General features: G+C 47.6%; 1 protein-coding gene across 1 annotated transcript in view; it reads left to right on the top strand.

Moving 5' to 3' along the window:
- Positions 1-460: 460 nt before the first annotated feature.
- Positions 461-23,268, top strand: part of LOC116363924 (high affinity choline transporter 1) — a 36,444-nt gene continuing 13,636 nt past the window's right edge. Inside the window, exons 1-3 of the mRNA XM_031817257.1 lie at positions 461-674; positions 16,846-17,081; positions 18,331-18,444. Coding sequence (XP_031673117.1) covers positions 16,895-17,081; positions 18,331-18,444 — 301 coding nt within the window. The 5' untranslated portion in view covers positions 461-674; positions 16,846-16,894. The remainder of the gene's footprint in view (positions 675-16,845; positions 17,082-18,330; positions 18,445-23,268) is intronic.

Genomic DNA, 23,268 nt, shown 5'->3' with positions numbered 1-23,268 from the left:
GAGAGAGAGAGAGAGAGAGAGTGTAATGTTTACTGTTATTATTGTTTATTATCTACTTCACTTGCTTTGGAAATGTAACATATGTTTCCGATGCCAATAAGCCCCATGCATTACGAGAGAGAACAACAAAAATATCCCAGCAGTCTAATTTACAACATGTGGGTTTTTATGTGACAATTTGGGCGGCATCGTAATATATTCCACTGGGTCGTCACTGACCGAGCACCTACAAGGATATGATGTAGCACCAATCAGAGTGGTTGCTGGCAGCTTCCTGCACTTTGTGACATATGACACTCCCCTCCAACTCCCATGGAGTTTATAACGGCAGGAGGGAGAACACAATCATTCTAGAGTCTTCTTTCCTGCCTCACAGCTCCAGACCCCTCCTCACTTTAACACCTAGACAGACCTACACCTGTTGCTGTTTGTTCTTCTCTTCCTCTGTGACAGAGTCTGTCTGTCACCACTCTGTTGGTCTTTAAATCCTCCTTCATCCATCCATCCATCCAGAAAGAGAGAGAGAGAGAGAGAGAGAAAGACAGAAAGAGAGAGAGACTGACTGGGAGAGACTCCCCAGGTTTATGTGAATACCCTGAACAGACTGAACTGACAGACAGACTGACAGTCCTGCAACACTATTTGGGACAACACGTTATCTGTTATTCATTTAGGTATGTAAAGGTTTCTCATATTTATTATACTAGATGCTGCTACTGTAGACCACCGTGTGTTTTATGTTATTGCTGAAAGGTCATGTGGTTCATCTGACTGACAGTAAAGATGCTGTACGGACAGAGAAACGTGTGAGTGTTAGTGTTGTATGTTTGTGTGTTTTCTGAGGTTGTGTAGGTTGATTTCATTTGCGTCGTCACAGATGTGCGTGGGTTGTGTGGTGTGTAATCTACCTGTGTGCTTGTGATGACATTTGTGTTGTTAAAAAGGTGTGTGTGTGGGTGCATTGAGTTCAAGTGTGTGTACGTAAGTGTTTGTTTGTGTGTGTGTGTGTGTGTGTGTGTGTGTGTGTGTGTGTGTGTGTGTGTGTGTGTGTGTGTGTGTGTGTGTGTGTGTGTGTGTGTGTGTGTGTGTGTGTGTGTCCTTCCATGTGTTGATAGAGCTGCATGTCTTGGCAGTAGGTTTCCAGGGGTTATGTAACAGCGAATACATACCTCCCCAGAATAGCTTAAAGAGAATTGCATGCCTCGGTTTACCCAGCACAACCCAATTTAAACCCACGGGTGCCAATCACAACTGAACCAGGTCAACTTGGTCCGTAATACTGGTTTGGAAATGTATTGGTATTGGTCCGTAATACTGGTATGGAAATGTATTGGTATTGGTCCGTAATACTGGTATGGAAATGTATCTCTCTATCTCTCTCTCTCTCTCTCTCTCTCTCTCTCTCTCTCTATTTTGCTCTCTCTCTCTATTTTGCTCTCTCTCTCTCTCTCTCTCTCTCTCTCTATTTTGCTCTCTCTCTCTCTCTCTCTCTCTCTCTCTCTCTATTTTGCTCTCTCAATTCAATTCAATTCAATTCAATTCAATTCAAGGGCTTTATTGGCATGGGAAACATGTGTTAACATTGCCAAAGCAAGTGAGGTAGACAACATACAAAGTGAATATATAAAGTGAAAAACAACAAAAATTAACAGTAAACAGTAAAGACATTACAAATGTCATATTATATATATATACAGTGTTCTAACAATGTACAAATGGCTAAAGGACACAAGATAAAATAAGCATAAATATGGGTTTAAATTTACAATGGTGTTTGTTCTTCACTGGTTGCCCTTTTCTCGTGGCAACAGGTCACAAATCTTGCTGCTGTGATGGCACACTGTGGAATTTCACCCAGTAGATATGGGAGTTTTTCAAAATTGGATTTGTTTTCAAATTCTTTGTGGATCTGTGTAATCTGAGGGAAATATGTCTCTCTAATATGGTCATACATTGGGCAGGAGGTTAGGAAGTGCAGCTCAGTTTCCACCTCATTTTGTGGGCAGTGAGCACATAGCCTGTCTTCTCTTGAGAGCCATGTCTGCCTACGGCGGCCTTTCTCAATAGCAAGGCTATGCTCACTGAGTCTGTACATAGTCAAGGCTTTCCTTAATTTTGGGTCAGTCACAGTGGTCAGGTATTCTGCCGCTGTGTACTCTCTGTTTAGGGTCAAATAGCATTCTAGTTTGCTCTGTGTTTTTGTTAATTCTTTCCAATGTGTTAAGTAATTATCTTTTTGTTTTCTCATGATTTGGTTGGGTCTAATTGTGCTGCTGTCCTGGGGCTCTGTAGTGTGTGTTTGTGTTTGTGAATAGAGCCCCAGGACCAGCTTGCTTAGGGGACTCTTCTCCAGGTTCATCTCTCTGTAGGTGATGGCTTTGTTATGGAAGGTTTGTGAATCGCTTCCTTTTAGGTGGTTGTAGAATTTGGCAGCTCTTTTCTGGATTTTGATAATTAGTGGGTATCGGCCTAATTCTGCTCTGCATGCATTATTTGGTGTTCTACGTTGTACACGGAGGATATTTTTGCAGAATTCTGCGTGCAGAGTCTCAATTTGGTGTTTGTCCCATTTTGTGAAGTCTTGGTTGGTGAGCAGACCCCAGACCTCACAACCATAAAGGGCAATGGGCTCTATGACTGATTCAAGTATTTTTAGCCAAATCCTAATTGGTATGTTGAAATTTATGTTTCTTTTGATGGCATAGAATGCCCGTCTTGCCTTGTCTCTCAGATCGTTCACAGCTTTGTGGAAGTTACCTGTGGTGCTGATGTTTAGGCCAAGGTATGTATAGTTTTTTGTGTGCTCTAGGGCAACAGTGTCTAGATGGAATTTGTATTTGTGGTCCTGGTGACTGGACCTTTTTTGGAACACCATTATTTTGGTCTTACTGAGATTTACTGTCAGGGCCCAGGTCTGACAGAATCTGTGCATAAGATCTAGGTGCTGCTGTAGGCCCTCCTTGGTTGGTGACAGAAGCACCAGATCATCAGCAAACAGCAGACATTTGACTTCGGATTCTAGCAGGGGGAGGCCGGGTGCTGCAGACTTTTCTAGTGCCCGCGCCAATTCGTTGATATATATGTTGAAGAGGGTGGGGCTTAAGCTGCATCCCTGTCTAACCCCACGACCCTGTGTGAAGAAATGTGTGTGTTTTTTGCCAATTTTAACCGCACACTTGTTGTTTGTGTACATGGATTTTATAATGTCGTATGTTTTACCCCCAACACCACTTTCCATCAGTTTGTATAGCAGACCCTCATGCCAGATTGAGTCGAAGGCTTTTTTGAAATCAACAAAGCATGAGAAGACTTTGCCTTTGTTTTGGTTTGTTTGGTTGTCAATTAGGGTGTGCAGGGTGAATACATGGTCTGTTGTACGGTAATTTGGTAAAAAGCCAATTTGACATCTGCTCAGTACATTGTTTTCATTGAGGAAATGTACGAGTCTGCTGTTAATAATAATGCAGAGGATTTTCCCAAGGTTACTGTTGACACATATTCCACGGTAGTTATTGGGGTCAAATTTGTCTCCACTTTTGTGGATTGGGGTGATCAGTCCTTGGTTCCAAATATTGGGGAAGATGCCAGAGCTAAGTATGATGTTAAAGAGTTTTAGTATAGCCAATTGGAATTTGTTGTCTGTATATTTGATCATTTCATTGAGGATACCATCAACACCACAGGCCTTTTTGGGTTGGAGGGTTTTTATTTTGTCCTGTAACTCTTTCAATGTAATTGGAGAATCCAGTGGGTTCTGGTAGTCTTTAATAGTTGATTCTAAGATCTGTGTTTGATCATGTATATGTTTTTGCTCTTTATTCTTTGTTATAGAGCCAAAAAGATTGGAGAAGTGGTTTACCCATACATCTCCATTTTGGATAGATAATTCTTCGTGTTGTTGTTTGTTTAGTGTTTTCCAATTTTCCCAGAAGTGGTTAGAGTCTATGGATTCTTCAATTGCATTGAGCTGATTTCTGACGTGCTGTTCCTTCTTTTTCCGTAGTGTATTTCTGTATTGTTTTAGTGATTCACCATAGTGAAGGCGTAGACTCAGGTTTTCCAGGTCTCTATGTTTTTGGTTGGACAGGTTTCTCAATTTCTTTCTTAGATTTTTGCATTCTTCATCAAACCATTTGTCATTATTGTTAATTTTCTTCGGTTTTCTATTTGAGATTTTTAGATTTGATAGGGAAGCTGAGAGGTCAAATATACTGTTAAGATTTTCTACTGCCAAGTTTACACCTTCACTATTACAGTGGAACGTTTTACCCAGGAAATTGTCTAAAAGGGATTGAATTTGTTGTTGCCTAATTGTTTTTTGGTAGGTTTCCAAACTGCATTCCTTCCATCTATAGCATTTCTTAATGTTACTCAGTTCCTTTGGCTTTGATGCCTCATGATTGAGTATTGCTCTGTTTAAGTAGACTGTGATTTTGCTGTGGTCTGATAGGGGTGTCAGTGGGCTGACTGTGAACGCTCTGAGAGACTCTGGGTTGAGGTCAGTGATAAAGTAGTCTACAGTACTACTGCCAAGAGATGAGCTATAGGTGTACCTACCATAGGAGTCCCCTCGAAGCCTACCGTTGACTATGTACATACCCAGCGTGCGACAGAGCTGCAGGAGTTGTGACCCGTTTTTGTTGGTTATGTTGTCATAGTTGTGCCTAGGGGGGCATATGTGGGAGGGAATGCTGTCACCTCCAGGCAGGTGTTTGTCCCCCTGTGTGCTGAGGGTGTCAGGTTCTTGTCCGGTTCTGGCATTTAGGTCGCCACAGACTAGTACATGTCCCTGGGCCTGGAAATGATTTGGAAATGATTGATTTCCCCCTCCAGGATGGAGAAGCTGTCTTCATTAAAATATGGGGATTCTAGTGGGGGGATATAGGTAGCACACAGGAGGACATTTTTCTCTGTTAGGATCATTTCTTTTTGAATTTCTAGCCAAATGTAGAATGTTCCTGTTTTGATTAATTTAATGGAGTGAGTTAGGTCTGCTCTATACCAAATTAGCATACCCCCTGAGTCCCTTCCCTGTTTCACACCTGGTAGTTTGGTGGATGGGACTACCAGCTCTCTGTAACCTAGAGGGCAACCAGTGGGTCCATCTCCTCTATACCAGGTTTCTTGCAGGATGACAATGTCTGTATTACCGATTTCTTTGGTGAAGTCCGGGTTTCTGCTCTTTAGGCCAAAGGCAGATGACCTCAGGCCTTGGATATTCCAGGATAATATAGTGAAGGCTTTTGTTCCATAGAGTGTCCAATGTTGTTGGTCGTGGTTTAGCCTCAGGCCAGTAAGTGTGAGCAGAGCCTGCTGAGCATCTGGTACATGCCATTGGCTTGGGCGAGTGTGAGAGTGGGGGTTGGGACTGTTTGCCCGCTCACTACCTGGGCGTATGTGTGGCTTCCATGTTGAGGCCCTCTTTGTGGGGGTGGGGTGCATGGGGTGGGCAGGAGTGGCATAGGTCTGATCTGAGGGGGCCTAAATGGAGTGTGGGCATGGTTGACGTGGGGGGGTGTTGATTGGTTGGGGTGGGGGTGTGGATGTGTCTGGGTGTACTGTGGTCTGGATGTAATTCCTCTTGGCGTGGGTCCTCTATGTGTAGGTCCAGGGGGAGGTCCTGCAGATCTGGGAGGGTGTCTCGCTGGTCTGGGTGGGGTGTCTATTGATCTGTTGCTCCTGTGTGGAGTGTTGGGGATACGTTTGAGAGCGATGTCTTTTAGAGTCCGGGCAAAGGTGGGCACTGCTGCCTTGTAGAGGTGGACCTGGTCATAGAGGCTGTTCAAGTCCAGGGTGGAGTGGTGGGCCAGGAAAACATTTGGTTTTGAGGCACAGTCACGGGAAATACTTGCGTTTACCCGCTGTATTGTAGCAGGGTGGAAGTCTTTTCGTGGTAGCAGGGTGGAGATAACCACTTGTGCGTTGGGGAAAGTAGAAGAAGCCTTTTCAATCACTCCCTTCAGTGCTGTGGCCACTCTTTCCTGCTGTGCTCTCAGGTCGTTTGTGCCTGTGTGTATTATTATTATTATCTCTCTCTCTCTCTCTCTCTCTCTCTCTCTCTCTCTCTCTCTCTGCCTCTGTCTCTCTGTCCCTCTGTCTCTGTCTCTCTGTCTCTCTGTCTCTCTGTCTCTCTGTCTGCCTCTCTGTCTCTCTGTCTGCCTCTCTGTCTCTCTGTCTCTCTGTCTCTCTGTCTCTCTGTCTCTCTGTCTCTCTGTCTCTCTGCCTCTGTCTCTGTCTCTCTGTCCCTCTGTCTCTGTCTCTGTCTCTCTGTCCCTCTGTCTCTGTCTCTGTCTCTCTGCCTCTGTCTCTGTCTCTCTGTCCCTCTGTCTCTGTCTCTGTCTCTCTGTCTCTCTGTCTCTCTGTCTCTCTGTCTTTCTGTCTCTCTCTCTGTCTCTCTGTCTCTCTGTCTCTCTGTCTCTCTGTCTCTCTGTCTGTCTCTCTGTCTCTCTGTCTCTCTGTCTCTCTGTCTCTCTGTCTCTCTGCCTCTGTCTCTGTCTCTCTGTCCCTCTGTCTCTGTCTCTGTCTCTCTGTCCCTCTGTCTCTGTCTCTGTCTCTCTGCCTCTGTCTCTGTCTCTCTGTCCCTCTGTCTCTGTCTCTGTCTCTCTGTCTCTCTGTCTCTCTGTCTCTCTGTCTCTCTGTCTCTCTGTCTCTCTGTCTCTCTGTCTGCCTCTCTGTCTCTCTGTCTGCATGGGAAACATGTGTTTACGTTGCCAAAGGGAATAGACACTAAACACAAGGGAAATAAACAGGAGAAACTTTAGTTGTACTGATAAACACTGATAAAAGTTGTTATATTATGTTACGTTGTAACAATGTGAAGATAAATAAACAGATATAGTTTGTATTTACAATGTTGTTTGTGCTCCTCTGGAGCACCTCTGCTCCTCTGCTCCTCCCGGGCCACACATCTTCGTAGTGTGATCACACTGTGGTGTTTTACCCAACAGATATGGGAGTTTGTGTAATCTGAGGGAAATATGTGTCTCTAATATGATAATAAATATGGCAGGAGGAAGTGCAAATGTTTCGGGTTCCTTCCACAAGCTTCCCAAAATAAGTGTAACTGAGTCAGGTTTGTCGGCCTCCTTGCTCGCACACACTTTTCCAGTTCTGCCCACAAATGTTCTATGGGATTGAGGTCAGGGCTTTGTGACGGCCACTCCAATGCCTTGACTTTGTTGTCCTTAGGCCATTTTGCCACAACTTTGGAAGTATGCTTGGGGTCATTGTCCATTTGGAAGACCCATTTGCGACCAAGGTTTAACTTCCTGACTGATGTCTTGAAATGCTGCTTCAATATATCCACATCATTTTCCTACCTCATAATTGTCCTTCCTTTTGTGAAGTGCACCAGTCCCTCCTGCAGCAAAACACCCCCACAACATGATGCTGCCACCCACACAACATGATGCTGCCACCCACACAACATGATGCTGCCACCCCCACAACATGATGCTGCCACCCCCACAACATGATGCTGCCACCCCCGTGCTTCACGGTTGGGATGGTGTTCTTCGGCTTGCAAGCCTCCACCCTTTTCCTCCAATCATTTCGATGGTCATTATGGCAAAACAGTTCTATTTTTGTTTCATCAGACCAGAGGACATTTCTCCAAAAAGTACGATCTTTGTCCCCATCTGCAGTTGCAAACCATAACCTGGCTTTTTTATGGCGGTTTTGGAGCATTGGCTTCTTCCTTGCTGAGATGCCATTCAGGTTATGTCGATATAGGACTCATTTTACTGCGGATATAGATACTTTTGTACTTGTTTCCTCCAGCATCTTCCAAAGGTCATTTGCTGTTGTTCTGAGACTGATTTGCACTTTTCGCACCAAAGTACGTTCATCTCTAGGAGACAGAACGCATCTCCTTCCTGATCGGTATGACGGCTGCGTGGTCCCATGGTGTTTATACTTGCGTACTATTGTTTGTACAGATGAACGTGGTACCTTCAGGTGTTTGGACATTTCTCCCAAGTCTACATTTTGTGTCTGAGGTCTTGGCTGATTCCTTTGGATTTTCCCATGATGGCAAAGAGGCACTGAGTTTGAAGGCAGACCTTGAAATACAGTGCCTTGCGAAAGTATTCGGCCCCCTTGAACTTTGCGACCTTTTGCCACATTTCAGGCTTCAAACATAAAGATATAAAACTGTATTTTTTTGTGAAGAATCAACAACAAGTGGGACACAATCATGAAGTGGAACGACATTTATTGGATAACGACAAATCAAAAACTGAAAAATTGGGCGTGCAAAATTATTCGCTACAAAGTATTAACTTAAGGGGGCTGAATAATTTTGCACGCCCAATTTTTCAGTTTTTGATTTGTTAAAAAAGTTTGAAATATCCAATAAATGTCGTTCCACTTCATGATTGTGTCCCACTTGTTGTTGATTCTCCTGAAGCCTGAAATGTGGCAAAAGGTCGCAAAGTTCAAGGGGGCCGAATACTTTCGCAAGGCAAAAGGACAGACAGTATGGTGTGGAAAAGACAGTAAGGTGTAGAACAGACAGTAAGGTGTAGAACAGACAGTAGGGTGAAGGACAGACAGTATGGTGTAGGACAGACAGTATGGTGTAGAACAGACAGTATTGTGTAGGACAGACAGTATGGTGTAGGACAGACAGTAGGGTGTAGGACAGACAGTATGGTGTAGGACAGACAGTATGGTGTAGAACAGACAGTATGGTGAACACACACACACACTAACCCCCACACACACACACACTAACCCACACACACACACACACTAACCCACACACACACACTAACCCACACACACGCACACACTAACCCACACACTAACGCACACACACACACACACACACACACTAACCCACACACACACACACACACACACACACACACACACTAACCCACACACACACACACACACACACACTATAAACCAAACACACACACTAACCCACATACACGCACACACACACACACACTAACCCACACGCACACACACCCACACACTAAGGCACACACACACACTAACCCACACACACGCACACACACTAACCCACACACACACACACACTAACCCACACACACACACACTAACCCACACACACGCACACACACACACACACTAACCCACACTAACCCACACACACACACACACTAACCCACACACACGCACACACACACACACACTAACCCACACACACACACACACACTAACCCACACACACGCACACACACACACACACGCTAACCCACACACACACACACACACACACACTAACCCACACACACACACACACACACACACTAACCCACACACACACACACACACTAACCCACACACACACACACACTAACCCACACACACGCACACACACCCACACACTAACGCACACACACACACTAACCCACACACACACACTAACCCACACACACACACACACACACTAACCCACACACACACACACTAACTCAAACACACACACACACACACAGAGTCGGGGAGAACGCTGCCGTTGGAAAACTACTGAGAGACATTCCTAGAGAGTGAGAGGAGACGTGTTGGTATGGCTGTTCAACCAGACTAATTATACTCTATGACAACACAGACAGAATCATGTTTCTATGACAACACAGACAGAATCATGTTTCAATGCATTACAGACAGAATCATGTTTCTATGACAACACAGACAGAATCATGTTTCAATGCATTACAGACAGAATCATGTTTCTATGACAACACAGACAGAATCATGTTTCAATGCATTACAGACAGAATCATGTTTCTATGACAACACAGACAGAATCATGTTTCAATGCATTACAGACAGAATCATGTTTCTATGACAACACAGACAGAATCATGTTTCAATGCATTACAGACAGAATCATGTTTCTATGACAACACAGACAGAATCATGTTTCAATGCATTACAGACAGAATCATGTTTCTATGACAACACAGACAGAATCATGTTTCAATGCATTACAGACAGAATCATGTTTCAATGCATTACAGACAGAATCATGTTTCTATGACAACACAGACAGAATCATGTTCCTATGACAACACAGACAGAATCATGTTTCAATGCATTACAGACAGAATCATGTTTCAATGCATTACAGAAGTCTACCAATAATGCCGTCTATGTAGATAGTTTATCTCAACCTTGTGTAAACTTAGAGGAACAAAATAAAGGAAAGTATATTTAAAAAGATATGTTAAGAAATATATATATGGAGGATTGGAAATGATCCAGACAATAACATTAATTGAAGCCACAATCTATTTGCCCTGTTAAAGCTGATCCACCCGCCCTCCCCCTAACTTATATACGGAGTTGACAAAACATTATGAACACCCATGACATTTTATTTAACCTTCATTTATCTAGGAAGGTCAGTTAAGAACAAATTCTTATTTACAATGACGGCCTACCCCAGCCTAACCCTACCCCAGCCTAACCCTACCCCAGCCTAACCCTACCCCAGCCTAACCCTACCCCAGCCTAACCCTACCCCAGCCTATCCCTACCCCAGCCTAACCCGACCCCAGCCTAACCCTACCCCAGCCAAACCCGACCCCAGCCTAACCCTACCCCAGCCTAACCCTACCCCAGCCTTACCCTACCCCAGCCTAACCCTACCCCAGCCTAACCCTACCCCAGCCTAACCCTACCCCAGCCTAACCCTACCCCAGCCAAACCAGACCCAAGCCTTACCCTACCCCAGCCTAACCCTACCCCAGCCAAAACCGACCCCGGCCTTACCCTACCCCAGCATAACCCTACCCCAGCCTAACCCTACTCCAGCCAAACCCTACCCCAGCCTAACCCTACCCCAGCCTAACCCTACCCCAGTCTAACCCTACCCCAGCCTAACCCTACTCCAGCCTAACCCTACCCCAGCCTAACCCTACCCCAGCCTAACCCTACCCCAGCCTAACCCTACCCCAACCTAACCCTACCCCAGCCTAACCCTATCCCAGCCCCAGGAGTGGTGTGTGTGGTGATAGAGGTATCGAGGTATACTGCGTGTGTGTGTGTGTGTGTGTGTGTGTGTGTGTGTGTGTGTGTGTGTGTGTGTGTGTGTGTGTGTGTGTGTGTGTGTGTGTGTGTGTGTGTGTGTGTGTGTGTCTGGAGTCATCTCTTAGAGAGAGAGAGAGAGACAGAGACAGAGACAGAGAGAGAGAGAGAGAGAGAGAGAGAGAGAGAGAGAGAGAGAGCGAGAGAGAGAGAGAGAGAGAGAGAGAGAGAGAGAGAGAGAGAGACAGAGAGAGAGAGAGAGACAGAGAGAGAGAGAGAGAGAGAGACAGAGACAGAGACAGAGACAGAGACAGAGACAGAGACAGAGACAGAGACAGAGACAGAGACAGAGAGAGAGCGAGAGAGAGAGAGAGAGAGAGAGAGAGAGAGAGAGGGAGAGAGAGAGAGACACTTGTGAAAGACCGAGGGAGGAGGAGAGGAACAACCCTTAGACCTGGTTCCTCTCCAGGTTTCTTCTGTGCTTCTGCAGTGCTTGCTGTTTGGGGTTGTAGGCTCGGTTTCTGTGCAGCACTAAGTGACATCTGCTGATGTGAAAATGGTTTCATGAATACCTTGTATTGAATTTGATTGGCTGCAGTTGTGGTCCAGCTGTATTATACTGGGATTGTAGTTCTCTTCTCCACCACTCCTTCTACCCACTGACAGAACGTCTCCTCACATATCCCTCTAGTGTGAAGACAGATAGAAACATAATCCATCCATTCAGATCGACACTGGTAGTAAATATGACAGATCTGAACAGGAGTCCTGGGATTGATAATTACTTAGTCATTTTCCCTTTAAGATAAATCTCCCTCCCTTCCCTCCCTTCCCTCCCTCCCTTCCCTCCCTCCCTCCCCTCCCTCCCCTCCCTCCCTCCCTCCCTCCCTCCCTCCCTCCCTCCCTCCCTCCCTCCCTCCCTCCCTCCCTCCCTCCCTCCCTTACCTCCCTCCCCTAACCTACATCAGGACTTACCCTACATCAGGACTTACCCTACATCAGGACTTACCCTACATCAGGACTTACCCTACATCAGGACTTAACCTACATCAGGACTTACCCTACATCAGGACTTAACCTACATCAGGACTTAACCTACATCAGGACTTACCCTACATCAGGACTTAACCTACATCAGGACTTAACCTACATCAGGACTTAACCTATATCAGGACTTAACCTACATCAGGAGTTAACCTATATCAGGACTTAACCTACATCAGGACTTAACCTACATCAGGACCTACCCTACATCAGGACTTAACCTACATCAGGACTTACCCTACATCAGGACTTAACCTACATCAGGACTTAACCTACATCAGGACTTAACCTACATCAGGACTTAACCTACATCAGGACTTACCCTGCATCAGGACTTAACCTACATCAGGACTTAACCTACATCAGGACTTAACCTACATCAGGAGTTAACCTACATCAGGAGTTAACCTACATCAGGACTTAACCTACATCAGGACTTAACCTACATCAGGACTTAACCTACATCAGGACTTACTCTACATCAGGACTTACCCTACATCAGGACTTACCCTACATCAGGACTTACCCTACATCAGGACTTAACCTACATCAGGACTTAACCTACATCAGGACTTAACCTACATCAGGACTTACCCTACATCAGGACTTAACCTACATCAGGACTTAACCTACATCAGGACTTACTCTACATCAGGACTTACCCTACATCAGGACTTAACCTACATCAGGACTTAACCTACATCAGGACTTACCCTACATCAGGACTTAACCTACATCAGGACTTAACCTACATCAGGACTTAACCTACATCAGGACTTAACCTACATCAGGACTTAACCTACATCAGGACTTACTCTACATCCGGACTTAACCTACATTAGGAGTTAACCTACATCAGGACTTAACCTACATCAGGACTTAACCTACATCAGGACTTACCCTACATCAGGACTTAACCTACATCAGGACTTAACCTACATCAGGACTTAACCTACATCAGGGTTCTTCAATAGTGGGCTGCAGGCAGATTCATCCCACGGGTGATTTTATTTCGCACTCCAAGTCATCTTTTTTATTTTAATTTTATTTAGAGGGGTAAAATCACCAGGTTATCAGCTCAGAGGGGTAAAATCACCAGGTTATCAGCTCAGAGGGATAAAATCACCAGGTTATCAGCTCAGAGGGGTAAAATCACCAGGTTATCAGCTCAGAGGGGTAAAATCACCAGGTTATCAGCTCAGAGGGGTAAAATCACCAGGTTATCCGCTCAGAGGGATAAAAATCACCAGGTTATCAGCTCAGAGGGGTAAAATCACCAGGTTATCAGCTCAGAGGGGTAAAATCACCAGGTTATCAGCTCAGAGGGGTAAAATCACCAGGTTATCAGCTCAGAGAGATAAAATCACCAGGTTATCAGCTCAGAGGGATAAAATCACCAGGTTATCAGCTCAGAGGGGTAAATCACCAGGTTATCAGCTCAGAGGGGTAAAATCACCAGGTTATCAGCTCAGAGGGGTAAAATCACCAGGTTATCAGCTCAGAGGGGTAAAAATCACCAGGTTATCAGCTCAGAGGGGTAAAATCACCAGGTTATCAGCTCAGAGGGGTAAAATCACCAGGTTATCAGCTCAGAGGGGTAAAATCACCAGGTTATCAGCTCAAAGGGGTAAAATCACCAGGTTATCAGCTCAGAGGGGTAAAATCACCAGGTTATCAGCTCAGAGGGGTAAAATCACCAGGTTATCAGCTCAGAGGGGTAAAATCACCAGGTTATCAGCTCAGAGGGATAAAATCACCAGGTTATCAGCTCAGAGGGATAAAATCACCAGGTTATCAGCTCAGAGGGGTAAAATCACCAGGTTATCAGCTCAGAGGGATAAAAATCAACAGGTTATCGGCTCAGAGGGGTAAAATCACCAGGTTATCAGCTCAGAGGGGTAGAATCACCAGGTTATCAGCTCAGAGGGGTAAATTCACCAGGTTATCAGCTCAGAGGGATAAAATCACCAGGTTATCAGCTCAGAGGGATAAAATCACCAGGTTATCAGCTCAGAGGGGTAAAATCACCAGGTTATCATCTCAGAGGGGTAAAATCACCAGGTTATCAGCTCAGAGGGGTAAAATCACCAGGTTATCCGCTCAGAGTGGTAAAATCACCAGGTTATCAGCTCAGAGGGATAAAATCACCAGGTTATCAGCTCAGAGGGGTAAAATCACCAGGTTATCAGCTCAGAGGGGTAAAATCACCAGGTTATCAGCTCAGAGGGACTGTAATGTAAGAAATCTGTTCCCACACACATTGTAAATAGAGAGACACGTCACCGTATCTCAGTGTCATCAAGGTTGGAAATTATTCTGTTTTGTCAAGTGTTGTCTCTCTTTGGTGTTGTTGCGGTCAGTTTGCAGTGGACATGTTATTTATAATTATGCTCCGCCTCCCACGACCATCTGCTGAAGAAAAACAATGAGTCCCGTGGCTGAATGTCACTGGGGAGCACTGACCTACACAGCCAATGTAACTTCTCCATTGTCCCTCAACCAGGCTGTCATTGACAAGCCATACCAACAGCAACAATAGTAGACGATGGTAATGTTATCTCAACGTTTAGCCAAAGAAGTGGCTAAGATAAATTTTACCGAGCAAAACCGTTTCAACCTGTCTAATGTAAGAGTTGTGACTGAGTTCATTCTCATCTGGGCTGCGTCGTACCCATAGGTTTCTATGGTGGGAGCAAGAGCACAGTGAAAACCCATCCTCACCTATAGAGGGTGCTGTTGTGTAAAAACTGTAAAAACAGTGTTTTTAACCAGATATTTAGTGAGAAATGAAGATATTTCGATATATATTTTTAAAAAAATGATGTATATATTCCTGCCTTTTTCGTAACGTTTTTAAAATGTTGTTGGATGAGGATGGTCGTCCTCCTCTGTTCCACAGTCCACCCTCCTGTTCTTTAGTCAATGCATCTCTTCTCTTGGACGGCCACAATACATTCCTATCTATACATACAGTAGACAGTATGTCTACGCTCACCTGACCAAAGATGGGGTAGGTTCTTCTCCTCCTTCCCTTCCACAACACGTATAGACCTCTACACACCTGACAATACACCTCTATGTACACACAGTCTCTATAGACCTCTACACACCTGACAATACACCTCTATGTACACACAGTCTCTATAGACCTCTACACACCTGACAATACACCTCTATGTACATACAGTCTCTATAGACCTCTATACACCTCTATGTTTACACACAGTCTCTATAGACCTCTATGTATACACACAGTCTCTAAAGACCTCTACACACCTCTATGTACATACAGTCTCTAAAGACCTCTATGTTTACACACAGTCTCCATAGACCTCTATGTTTACACACAGTCTCTATAGACCTCTATACACCTCTATGTTTACACATAGGCCTGTTGTGGTGTTCAGGTACAAGTGTATTGGTGTATATAGAGGCCTGTTGTGGTGTTCAGGTTCAGGTAGAAGTGTATTGGTGTATATAGAGGCCTGTTGTGGTGTTCAGGTGGAAGTGTATTGGTGTATATAGAGGCCTGTTGTGGTGTTCAGGTGGAAGTGTATTGGTGTATATAGAGGCCTGTTGTGGTGTTCAGGTAGAAGTGTATTGGTGTATATAGAGGCCTGTTGTGGTGTTCAGGTGGAAGTGTATTGGTGTATATAGAGGCCTGTTGTGGTGTTCAGGTTCAGGTCTGTGAGGTCTATAGAGACTGTTACCCTCCCTCAGCCCCATCCCAACACCCCCCTCTGTTACCCTCCCTCAGCCCCATCCCAACACCCCCCTCTGCCCTCCCTCAGCCCCATCCCAACACCCCCCTCTGCCCTTCCTCAGCCCCATCCCAACATCCCCTCTGCCCTCCCTCAGCCCAATCCCAACACCCCCCTCTGTTACCCTCCCTCAGCCCCATCCCAACACCCCCCTCTGTTACCCTCCCTCAGCCCCATCCCAACACCCCCCTCTGCCCTCCCTCAGCCCCATCCCAACACCCCCCTCTGTTACCCTCCCTCAGCCCCATCCCAACACCCCCCTCTGTCACCCTCCCTCAGCCCCATCCCAACACCCCCCTCTGTTACCCTCCCTCAGCCCCATCCCAACACCCCCCTCTGTTAACCTCCCTCAGCCCCATCCCAAACACCTCCCTCTGTTACCCTCCCTCAGCCCCATCCCAACACCCCCCTCTGTTACCCTCCCTCAGCCCCATCCCAACACCCCCCTCTGCCCTCCCTCAGCCCCATCCCAACACCCCCCTCTGCCCTCCCTCAGCCCCATCCCAACATCCCCTCTGCCCTCCCTCAGCCCAATCCCAACACCCCCCTCTGTTACCCTCCCTCAGCCCCATCCCAACACCCCCCTCTGTTACCCTCCCTCAGCCCCATCCCAACACCCCCCTCTGCCCTCCCTCAGCCCCATCCCAACACCCCCCTCTGTTACCCTCCCTCAGCCCCATCCCAACACCCCCCTCTGTCACCCTCCCTCAGCCCCATCCCAACACCCCCCTCTGTTACCCTCCCTCAGCCCCATCCCAACACCTCCCTCTGTCACCCTCCCTCAGCCCCATCCCAACACCCCCCCCTGCTTACCCTCCCTCAGCCCCATCCCAACACCCCCCTCTGTTAACCTCCCTCAGCCCCATCCCAACACCCCCCTCTGTTACCCTCCCTCAGCCCCATCCCAACACCCCCCTCTGTTAACCTCCCTCAGCCCCATCCCAACACCCCCCCTCTGTTAACCTCCCTCAGCCCCATCCCAACACCCCCCTCTGTTAACCTCCCTCTCTCTCTCTCTCTCTCTCTCTCTCTCTAGTTGAACAATCATTTGCTTCGGTGAGAAGAGGAAGAAGAACAAGGTTAAAATGTCTCTGAACGTTCCGGGCCTGATCGTCATGGCGATCTTCTACTTGCTGATCCTAGGCACGGGGATCTGGGCCTCGATGCGCTCCAAGAAGGTGGAGAGGAAGTGTACTGGGTCGGACGGGATGGAGATCACGCTGCTCGCCGGACGCAACATCAACCTGTTGGTGGGGATCTTCACTCTGACTGGTAAGCAGCCAATCAGATTGGGGCTTGTAGAGACCATGCCCAAACAGAGTGGGGTTTACTGTTACCGTAAACCTGACAAGTTTCTTCAATATACTGGTCGGAATCATCACACTGATTGGTGGGATGGAGGGAAAGAGGAAGGGAAAGAGGGAGGGAGGGAAGGAGGGAAGGAGAGAGGGAGGGAAAGAGGGAGGGAAGGAGAGAGGGAGGGAAAGAGGGAGGGAAATAGGGAAAGAGGGAGGGAGGGAAGGAGAGAGGGAGGGAAAGAGGGAATGAGGGAGGGAGGGATTGAGGGAAAGAGGGAGGGAGTGAGGGAAAGAGGGAGGGAGGGAAGGAGAGAGGGAGGGAAAGAGGGAGGGAGGGAAGGAGAGAGGGAGAGAAGGAGGGAAAGAGGGAGGGAAGGAGAGAGGGAGGGAAAGAGGGAAGAGGGAGAGAAGGAGAGAGGGAGGGAAAGAGGGAATGAGGGAGGGAGGGATTGAGGGAAAGAGGGAGGGAGTGAGGGAAAGAGGGAGGGAGTGAGGGAAAGAGGGAGGGAGGGAAGGAGAGAGGGAGGGAAAGAGGGAGGGAGGGAAGGAGAGAGGGAGAGAAGGAGGGAAAGAGGGAGGGAAGGAGAGAGGGAGGGAAAGAGGGAAGAGGGAGAGGAGAGAGGGAGGGAAAGAGGGAGAGAGGGAGGGAAAGAGGGAGAGAAGGAGGGAGGGAGGGAAAGAGGGAGGGAAAGAGGGAGGGAACGAGGGAGGGAAGGAGAGAGGGAGGGAGATTGCAGCATAGAAATAGAAAAGACATGAAGGATCAGTTTATTCTTTTACACAAATATCAACAACCAATGGGTCAACTGCATATCTGTTTACGAGCACTGGGGGAAGTGTTGAATATCAGATGTCTTTCGACTGCAGGCCTACTGGACGCCACTAAACATCTGTTAACTTGTCACTGACAGCTTGTTGATAGTTAGTTGAGCGTCTACAGTGGGACCCTCAGAAGTAGGTGTTACTGCATTGGTATGTATTGGCCCATGTTTATGTGTGTTTTTCTCTCTCCCTCTCCCTCTCCCTCTCCCTCTCCCTCTCCCTCTCCCTCTCCCTCTCCCTCTCCCTCTCCCTCTCCCTCTCCCTCTCCCTCCCTCCCTCCCTCCCTCCCTCTCTCCCTCTCCCTCTCCCTCTCCCTCTCCCTCTCCCTCTCCCTCTCCCTCTCCCTGTCTCTCTCCCTGTCTCTCTCCTTCTCTCCCCCTCTCCCCCTCTCCTCCCTATAGCTACGTGGGTTGGAGGAGGGTTTATCCTGGGTATAGCGGAGGCTGTCTACAACCCTACCCTGGGTCTGGTCTGGGCTCTGATGCCAGTCCCCTACGTACTCACCTTCTTCCTGGGTGAGTCATATGACCTCTAACCTCTAACCCCACGGTCTGATCCTGATACTAATAGCTGATATGAGCTGTATGTACGGAAGAGGGGGCCAATTTTAGACGTACCTTCACCTCATCCACTCTAGCACTAAACCAGTAACACAGTTATAAACACACCTGTGTGCTATGAGGTCATCTGGAAACGTGCTCAGCAGGCCGAAAGAGGATCCGCGTTATGAAACAGAAGAGTGAGGTTCTAAAGCTAAGATATGTTCTCTGCCCTTATCGACTGCGGCACAGATAAGGCTGTGGCTAGAAGTGGCCCCTGGTCTAAAGTAGTGCACTATATAGGGAATAGGGCTCTGGACTTCGGGCTAGAAGTCTTATTGGCCCCTGGTCTAAAGTAGTGCACTATATAGGGAATAGGGCTCTGGACTTCAGGCTAGAAGTCTTATTGGCCCCTGGTCTAAAGTAGTGCACTATATAGGGAATAGGGCTCTGGACTTCGGGCTAGAAGTCTTATTGGCCCCTGGTCTAAAGTAGTGGCACTATATAGGGAATAGGGCTCTGGACTTTGGGCTAGAAGTCTTATTGGCCCCTGGTCTAAAGTAGTGCACTATATAGGGAATAGGGCTCTGGACTTCGGGCTAGAAGTCTTATTGGCCCCTGGTCTAAAGTAGTGCACTATACAGGGGGCGGCAGCGTAGCCTAGTGGTGTGTTGGACTAGTAACCGGAAGGTTGCAAGTTCAAACCCCCGAGCTGACAAGGTACAAATCTGTCGTTCTGCCCCTGAACAGGCAGTTAACCCACTGTTCCTAGGCCGTCATTGAAAATAAGAATTTGTTCATAACTGACTTGCCTAGTTAAATAAAGGTAAAAAAATTGGGAATAGGGCTCTGGACTTCAGCCTAGAAGTCTTATTGGCCCCTGGTCTAAAGTAGTGCACTATATAGGGAATAGGCCCCTGGTCAACAGTAGTCACTATATAGGGAATAGGGCTCTGGTCTAAAGTAGTGCACTATATAGGGAATAGGGCTCTGGTCTAAAGTAGTGCACTATATAGGGAATAGGCCCCTGGTCAACAGTAGTCACTATATAGGGAATAGGGCTCTGGTCTAAAGTAGTCACTATATAGGGAATAGGGCTCTGGTCTAAAGTAGTGCACTATATAGGGAATAGGCCCCTGGTCAACAGTAGTACACTATATAGGGAATAGGGCTCTGGTCAACAGTAGTCACTATATAGGGAATAGGGCTCTGGTCTAAAGTAGTCACTATATAGGGAATAGGGCTCTGGTCTAAAGTAGTGCACTATATAGGGAATAGGCCCCTGGTCAACAGTAGTACACTATATAGGGAATAGGGCTCTGGTCTAAAGTAGTGCACTATATAGGGAATAGGGCTCTGGTCTAAAGTAGTCACTATATAGGGAATAGGGCTCTGGTCTAAAGTAGTGCACTATATAGGGAATAGGCCCCTGGTCAACAGTAGTACACTATATAGGGAATAGGGCCCTGGTCAACAGTAGTACACTATATAGGGAATAGGGCTCTGGTCTAAAGTAGTCACTATATAGGGAATAGGGCTCTGGTCTAAAGTAGTGAGCTATATAGGGAATAGGCCCCTGGTCAACAGTAGTCACTATATAGGGAATAGGGCTCTGGTCTAAAGTAGTGCACTATATAGGGAATAGGCCCCTGGTCAACAGTAGTCACTATATAGGGAATAGGGCTCTGGTCTAAAGTAGTCACTATATAGGGAATAGGGCTCTGGTCTAAAGTAGTGCACTATATAGGGAATAGGCCCCTGGTCAACAGTAGTCACTATATAGGGAATAGGGCTCTGGTCTAAAGTAGTCACTATATAGGGAATAGGGCTCTGGTCTAAAGTAGTCACTATATAGGGAATAGGCCCCTGGTCAACAGTAGTACACTATATAGGGAATAGGGCTCTGGTCTAAAGTAGTGCACTATATAGGGAATAGGGCTCTGGTCTAAAGTAGTCACTATATAGGGAATAGGGCTCTGGTCTAAAGTAGTGCACTATATAGGGAATAGGCCCCTGGTCAACAGTAGTACACTATATAGGGAATAGGGCCCTGGTCAACAGTAGTACACTATATAGGGAATAGGGCCCTGGTCAACAGTAGTACACTATATAGGGAATAGGGCTCTGGTCTAAAGTAGTCACTATATAGGGAATAGGGCTCTGGTCTAAAGTAGTGAGCTATATAGGGAATAGGCCCCTGGTCAACAGTAGTCACTATATAGGGAATAGGGCTCTGGTCTAAAGTAGTGCACTATATAGGGAATAGGCCCCTGGTCAACAGTAGTCACTATATAGGGAATAGGGCTCTGGTCTAAAGTAGTCACTATATAGGGAATAGGGCTCTGGTCTAAAGTAGTGCACTATATAGGGAATAGGCCCCTGGTCAACAGTAGTCACTATATAGGGAATAGGGCTCTGGTCTAAAGTAGTCACTATATAGGGAATAGGGCTCTGGTCTAAAGTAGTCACTATATAGGGAATAGGCCCCTGGTCAACAGTAGTACACTATATAGGGAATAGGGCTCTGGTCTAAAGTAGTGCACTACATAGGGAATAGGGCTCTGGTCTAAAGTAGTCACTATATAGGGAATAGGGCTCTGGTCTAAAGTAGTGCACTATATAGGGAATAGGCCCCTGGTCAACAGTAGTACACTATATAGGGAATAGGGCCCTGGTCAACAGTAGTACACTATATAGGGAATAGGGCTCTGGTCTAAAGTAGTCACTATATAGGGAATAGGGCTCTGGTCTAAAGTAGTGAGCTATATAGGGAATAGGCCCCTGGTCAACAGTAGTCACTATATAGGGAATAGGGCTCTGGTCTAAAGTAGTGCACTACATAGGGAATAGGCCCCTGGTCAACAGTAGTCACTATATAGGGAATAGGGCTCTGGTCTAAAGTAGTGCACTATATAGGGGTTCTGGTCTACAGTAGTGCACTATATGTGTGTATCAAGAATGGTCCACCACCTAAAGGACATCCACCCCTATGGGCCCTGGTCAAACTACACCCTACTCCCCTATTGGCCCTGGTCAAACTACACCCTACTCCCATATGGGCCCTGGTCAATCTACACCCTACTCCCCTATGGGCACTGGTCAACCTACACCCTACTCCCCTATGGGCCCTGGTCAAACTACACCCTACTCCCCTATGGGCCCTGGTCAAACTACACCCTACTCCCTATGGGCCATGGTCAAACTACACCCTACTCCCCTATGGGCCATGGTCAATCTAACACCTACTCCCCTATGGGCCATGGTCAAACTACAACCCTACTCCCCTATGGGCCCTGGTCAAACTACACCCTACTCCCCTATGGGCCCTGGTCAAACCTACACCCTACTCCCCTATGGGCCCTGGTCAAACTACACCCTACTCCCTATGGGCCCTGGTCAAACTACACCCTAACTCCCTATGGGCCCTGGTCAACTACATCACACCCTACTCCCCTATGGGCCCTGGTCAAACTACCACCCTACTCCCTATGCGCCCTGGTCAAACTACACCCTTACTCCCCTATGGGCCCTGGTCAAACTACACCCTACTCCACTATGGGCCCTGGTCAGGGAATAGGGTGCCATTTGGAACGTGACCTTTGTGTAACTGGATCGCTGGAGCAGAATTCTCCCAACTGGGCCGTGAGTGTCCTCCACACACACACACACACACACACACACCACACACACACACACACACACACACACACACACACACGCACACACACACACACACCACACGCACACACACACACACACACGCACACACACACACACGCGAATGAAACAGCTGTCCTTGCACATAACCAACTAAAGAACACAGTCGTAAAGTGAGAGGGAAATGATTTGTCATAGTTTATGGGCTATGGGGTGAGTGGTGGGGGGCAAGGGTTTATGTGTTTGTGTGTGTGTGTGTGTGTGTGTGTGTGTTTAGTGTTTTGTCAAACGTAGCTCTGATTGGAAATCAGGAAACGTAACATGATCCCCTTGGTGTTGTTTGGATCCATTGTTTATCCACTCAGCTGGCAATAACAGAAACAGGTGTTGTGTTATCAGAGGTCAGCACCTGTTTGTTTCAGTTTCCTATGTTTTATTATCCCCCTCCTCTCCCCCCTTCCTCCTCCTCTCTCCCCCCTCCATCCCCCTCCTCTCTCCCCCCTCTCCATCCCCTCCTCTCTCCCCCTCCATCCCCCTCCTCTCTCCCCCCCCTCCTCTCTCCCTCCCTCCTCGCTCTTCCTCCTCCTCTCTCTCTCCCCCCTCCATCCCCCCTCCTCTCTCCCCCTCTCCCCCCTCCTCTCTCTCCCCTCTCCCCCGCCTCTCTCATTCCCCTCTCTCCTTCCCCCTCTCCCCCCTCCTCTCTCCCCCTCCTCTCTCTCATCCTCCTCCTCTCTCTCCCCCCTCCATCCCCCTCCTCTCTCCCCCTCCATCCCCCTCCTCTCTCTCCCCCTCCATCCCCTCCTCTCTCTTCCCCCTCCATCCCCCTACCTCTCTCCCCCCTCCATCCCCCTCCTCTCTCCCCTCCACCCTCCATCCCCCCCTCCTCTCTCTTCCCCCTCTCTCCCCCCCTCCTCTCTCCTCCCCCTCTCCTCTCTCTTCCTCCTCCTCTCTCTCCCCTCCATCCCCCTCCTCTCTCCCCCCCTCCATCCCCCTCCTCCTCTCCCCCCCCCCTCCTCCCTCCTCCCCTCCTCTCTTCCCCCCCTCCATCCCCCTCCTCTCTCTTCCCCCTCCTCCCCCCTCCTCTCTCTCCCCCTCCATCCCCCTCCTCTCTCTCCCCCTCCATCCCCCTCCCTCCCCCTCCCT

Source organism: Oncorhynchus kisutch, unplaced genomic scaffold (genome assembly GCF_002021735.2).
Source record: "Oncorhynchus kisutch isolate 150728-3 unplaced genomic scaffold, Okis_V2 scaffold968, whole genome shotgun sequence".
In the NCBI taxonomy this organism is placed as follows: Eukaryota; Metazoa; Chordata; class Actinopteri; order Salmoniformes; family Salmonidae; genus Oncorhynchus; species Oncorhynchus kisutch.
The sequence above is the reverse complement of the archived record's forward strand: the minus strand, read 5'-3'. Positions and strand labels throughout refer to the sequence as shown.